At 39.1% G+C, this 5,424-nt stretch overlaps 1 protein-coding gene across 1 annotated transcript in view; it reads left to right on the top strand.

The window, feature by feature from the left end:
• The first annotated feature begins 215 nt into the window (after positions 1 to 215).
• The window catches only part of LOC136838928 (adhesive plaque matrix protein-like), a 36,036-nt gene continuing 30,827 nt past the window's right edge, over positions 216 to 5,424 (top strand). Inside the window, exon 1 of the mRNA XM_067104621.1 lies at positions 216 to 314. Within this exon, the coding sequence (XP_066960722.1) occupies positions 216 to 314 (99 nt within the window). The remainder of the gene's footprint in view (positions 315 to 5,424) is intronic.

Genomic DNA, 5,424 nt, shown 5'->3' with positions numbered 1-5,424 from the left:
TTAACTCAAGATGCTACAGCAACTTATGGGCAGAGAGAGTATTTTGTTCACCTAATTAGCTGAACAAAAATGTTCTATTATTCAAACAAAAAGAACTCAGAGGTTATTAAAAGGGGTCTTGTAAAGGTCAACTCATACCTAGGATGCCAAGGTTTATTGTGGAGATTTGATCTGCTTTTGATACAACACGATAAGGAAAAGTACTTATATTAACAATGTCTTGGGCAATCTGGACCGTGTGGTATTGGCGACTTACAACCAAGTGGTATCAAGGGTTCTTCGTGATGGCTGCCGACCTTGGTGGCCAAACCAAGGTGTGGAAGAAGAACAGGCCGCATAGTTTCATAACATAAACTTCAGGCAGGAATACTGATTTTCAGTTTTGCAGAGTCGTTTATTCACCTTTTGAAGTTTCATGGCTCTTAAGTTGTTAGGCATGGATACTGCTAGGTAGCCACCTCAAATGAATTTGATTTTACATCTCTAAGTATATACAGTATTTGCTTTTACAAATAATGATAGGATACAGTTTTACAGTCTTAGCTGTACATATTACTTTTCAACTTGAAGAGAAGAGGAAAGTTTGACACTCTGTAGCCTAGTCTTTGCACAAAACATGAAATATTTAATTTCAGTTTAGGAAACCATGCTAACTAGTAAGTATTTTTAAACCTGTTATTTTGACAAGTTCTCTTACAGTGATTTTTTTCAACAATGAGTAAAAAAAAAGTCAGAACATTGCATTTTATATATTCGGAGAAGTCTGGCTCTCAAACCCTTATAAGTGCTTGTTTCTTTTACAATCTTGAGATTTTTATTTTCATTTTAGTGGCCTACTTTAAGATTGAAAGCTAGAAGTAATGTTTTTCTAACCACTGCCGAACAAACTGATTCACTGTTTTAAACATGCTTTCCACCGTACATCAGCCATGTATTGTATTGTAATACGAAGATATTAGACAAGCATATCACAAGTTTTAACAAGTCGGTTAATTCGCAGCTGTATGCAAGTGTCATATTCACACCGCCATGCCGGTATGCAGATTTTAAATGACATTAGGTTATAATTCTCCTTTGTGACGCTTGAAATAACAGAGGTCAGGTAACATTTTGAAGCAAGAATACAACTTAGCCTTTTAAAAACAATAATTTAGCTTTTATTTAATCAACCATACAACTATTGTCATTCATTCCACTGCTGTATGACAACGGACTAAGGACTTGATTTGAATACTTTGCCTTGCTGAAAATCTTACTAGTCTGTAGCTAGCTTGTTTTTTAAAGATTTGTCGATTTTTCTAGACAGACCCGGGAAGACATCTTGTTTATTTTTTCTTGAAGACCACTTTAAAACCCCATATGCAACCCTACGCAACAGTGAATTTATTCCACTGGTTAAATAGGTAGCCCTGCATCGGTATTCATATTATTCCTCAATCTAGGAAAAATGAAGCATGTAACTTTTTGGAAGCACTCCACGTCAAAACACTAAACAAACCTGCCAGTAAAACAGCTGTTGACAAAAATGTTTGTTGGACTTCAGGGGCATTTTCTCATTATCAACTAAAGCAAGCAGTTTTATTTTACAGATTTCACCAACAACATTTTATGCAATCTTACTCGAGCTTGTTATCTGTAAGCCCTTGTGCACATAAATATAATATATGTTATACCTCCCTCAACAAGAAGACCACTGGCAAAAGCACACTGCTCAAACCGTGGCAAACATATCACTTGCAGAATGATGCAATATTCAGCCATGGATCCCAAACAGATTATTATTTTTACAAAACTAGTCAACCTTTATATGCTAGGGGTAATTTGAACTCTGATAATTTTGATGAAGACTTATGCAAGTTCACAATCTTTTACGCAAATATGGTTTGCAGCTTTGAACAAATGATTCCACTGTTAGACCTTAGTTTCATAAAGAGTAGCCTTTTTTGCATTTGCAAGCAAAAGAAAGTAATTATGTGTAGTGGTACATAAGCTTGCGTCAGAGACAGATGATCACATATACTTTACCTATAGTTCGTAGTTTGATTTATGACACATTCACTCATGCCCCACTTTCTTCTTTTTATTCCTCCTTACTGATGTCTTAACATATAACAAATATTATTGAATAGGTTATTTTTTCTTCTCATTGCCACTTGCAACAAAAAATTTCACTTGGCAGATATCCATTTATTTGGGAAACGACCACTTCCAAGAGATTTTTGTCTAAATATTAAATCTGGCACAATAACTTCCAGTTTTTGCCCAAACGCTAATTCTGGCAAAGCCTCCTGTATATTGTTTTTTCAAAAAGTCTAATCTGTGACAAATTCCAGCAGATATTGTCTAAAAGGTAAAACTGAATCAGAAAAGTTCGAAGAGGAAAGGTTATTAAATATATGGAATATAGAAGGGGAGAATTCAGAATCTCGCTGGACTGCTGATCATTGTATAAATGTGAGACGTGGTGGCCTGACAAGAATTTCAGATCCGCCGGAGAGAATTAGTTTCCCCGCATAACTCGAAATACTGTACAAGTCAGCCACTCTCAGTGTACTAAAACTAACATGAAACAAAGTTCTCTTGTAGACAGATATAGACTTTTTGGCTGGCAACAACTTCTTACAACCAATTTTGCCAAAACTAAACTGGAATGAAAAAGAATGGGTAACAAGTATAAGATTTCAAGGTCACGTTTACTATCCATGCAATTATTTCCTTAATGGCATCGCTATGAGCATTGGTATGCCGGAATGCAGTGCGAGAAGTAACGGGTTACATCGAGGATCGAGAGGATGTCAAGGGAGATAACGTACTGTAATTAATGTCGTTGTTACGAAAGAATTACACATACACAACTTAGCGGAACAGTGCTTGAAAATGATCACATGGTTATGAAACTGGATGCGTTGCTGCAGTTTTAAATTTTAATGCCGTAGACATCCACCACCTTATAATGTTCCATTTACAAATTAGAGAGTAGAGTATTACCCATCACAAAAGCCGCGTAGGGCCTGGAGAGATCGCACACGTCCCTGGAATAATTTTCGACAGGTTATTAACCAGGTATGTCTGGACGGCGCGTGCTGCTCCTAACATAATCTCCTTTTTTATTCCTCGAACCCCATGAACTGAAGCCAGTGGATGCATTGATCCGGTGATTGTATCGTGTTTTTGAGGATAACTCTGTCAAGGGCCGTCCGTCCCTTCGGCCCCCGGAGGGGAGGAAGGAGGGGAAGGGGAGGGGGAGGGGGAAACATGATGAAACGTCAGTATTCCGAACCAAATCTTGTAATGAGGTGTCATCGTTCCGTTACTCACTTTTGGGGAAAGAAAGGTGGCGTGGTGCGGCCCGCGATCCGTCCGTCCTCCCTTAAAGGCCTATTTCCTATGGAATGTGCATGCAGATTTGGTCCTTACCTTCGTCGACACTGTAATGACCCCCCCCTCCCTTTCCTTTACACCCCCTTATTCCCACCCCACTCCCTCCGACGCCGCTCCGAAGGCAATTCCGCTAAAAATCTCGCGCGTATCGTAGTGTGCGGCAACTTGTCAGCGAGATGCAGAGTGCCACAATACGAGGTCATCATATTACTGACGTATCATGTAATTTGTCGCAGCATTACATTTGCATGTCATCGGCATACCGAATATGCTTTTTAACATACGGCCGCGTCCGCCAGGGGAATTTCCTTTGCCCCGAGCTGCAGTTTTTTATGGCATCGATTTCGGATGCATGAGGTCTAAAATGCAAATAAATGCAGACCACATTTAGCCAGCGAATCCGTGTTTTTATTTCCCCTTTTCAATCATTTTCGGATACAAAACGGACCATTTTCCCCCCAAAAGCTGCCAAGTGGTAGTAAAGAGTTGTAAACAAGGGGTGTGTAGGGGGAGGGGGGTTGTTCCTTTCCCATCTACGTTTCTTTATTCCCCTTTTCCACTTCCTTCTTCTCCTTCTCCTTCTTCTTCTTCTTCTCCTCCTTCTTCCTCCAATTCAAAATCGTCGCCGGACACGTATTGATTTTACAATACGTCTCGCTGGTGCGTTTCATTCTAAGCAGGGCCATTAAATATGCTAAATAAAAGTCCTATTAAGTGTAATAACGACACTATTTGACAAGATTTATGTTGGGCGCTGATTTCAGTGGGCGCCTAATGGTGCGTACAACGTTAGCCTGTAGAAGGGACTCGAGGACCCTCCGTCAGGATATTCCTCCTGCCATCCCTCCCTCATCCCTCCTCCCTCCCGAAGGAGCCTTCTTCATCCTCTACTTCTTCTTCCTCTTCTTCTTTCCTATACGTTCAGAAATGAGGTCCGTTTTAATTGTCGATCTATTCCGTCGTTGATGATATGTTGAAATGAAGTCTACGTGTCCCACGAATTATTCTGTTTTAAACGTTTCAATTTTCTCGTCAATTTTGCGTCATTACAAGACGAAACTCGAAGGATTTCAAAAACGTTTAGAAATGTGAAATAAGCCGAAACATTTTGGAGACTCGGCGAAAGGGTTGTAGTCAAGAGGTGCTTCCGCCTTCGGCAACTATATCCTCTTCTAACCCCTCGCCCCTCCCCTCCACCCCCCACCTCCCCTCATTTTTCACTCCCCTTTCCTCCCCTCACCCTCACCCCTTCCTCACTCCCCTGACTCTCATCTTTATATCGGCCAAATGTATAGTCATTTGAAGTATTTTTTAGGGTTTTTATCTGGCCTTTGTGCTCAAAAAGTTTAGATGTTTATCTTGTGGGAATATATATATATATATATATATATATATATATATATATATATATATATATATATATTTATATATATATGTACAGTATATACAGCATATATATATATATATATATATATATATATATATATATATATATATACACACACATATACATTTGTGTGTGTGTCCGTGCGCGATTTGCTCCTTCGTAAACAAATGTTTATACAACACAAAGAAAGGTAAACTCCGTTACCACAGTTAGATCTAATGATCTTTAAATAAACATTTCAGTGCAGTTCGAATGATTAAATATCATAATTACATGTCATCGCGATAAAGTGAAGTCTTCCCTGTAATCATAACTCAGGGCTGTCACAGAGTCAGGTGGCTTAATTCTAGAATTAGTGTAACGCTGCGGATGACAGATTTATTCCCCAAGTATCTAAGGGCAAGATTAACGAGTCTGTTTTCTTAAAAGCTCTTCTGCAAATTGGCCTCTTCTGAAACTCTTAATGAAGGGTAGTTGGGGTCGTTTATAATCCTCTCTTTTCACTTATGCCTTCTTAATTGTATCTGCCTTGGTATCTGTGTTATCTAGATTCTAGGGTACAATCTGTACGTACGTGAAGCTGAATGACGAAAATATAACTAGCCTGGTGCTGTACAGTAAGGAATGCTGTCTTGTGTCGATGGCTTAAATCTTCA

This window comes from Macrobrachium rosenbergii, chromosome 5 (assembly GCF_040412425.1).
Source record: "Macrobrachium rosenbergii isolate ZJJX-2024 chromosome 5, ASM4041242v1, whole genome shotgun sequence".
Lineage (NCBI taxonomy): Eukaryota > Metazoa > Arthropoda > Malacostraca > Decapoda > Palaemonidae > Macrobrachium > Macrobrachium rosenbergii.
Note: the sequence above shows the minus strand (reverse complement) of the source record. Positions and strands in the feature narration are given on the sequence as shown.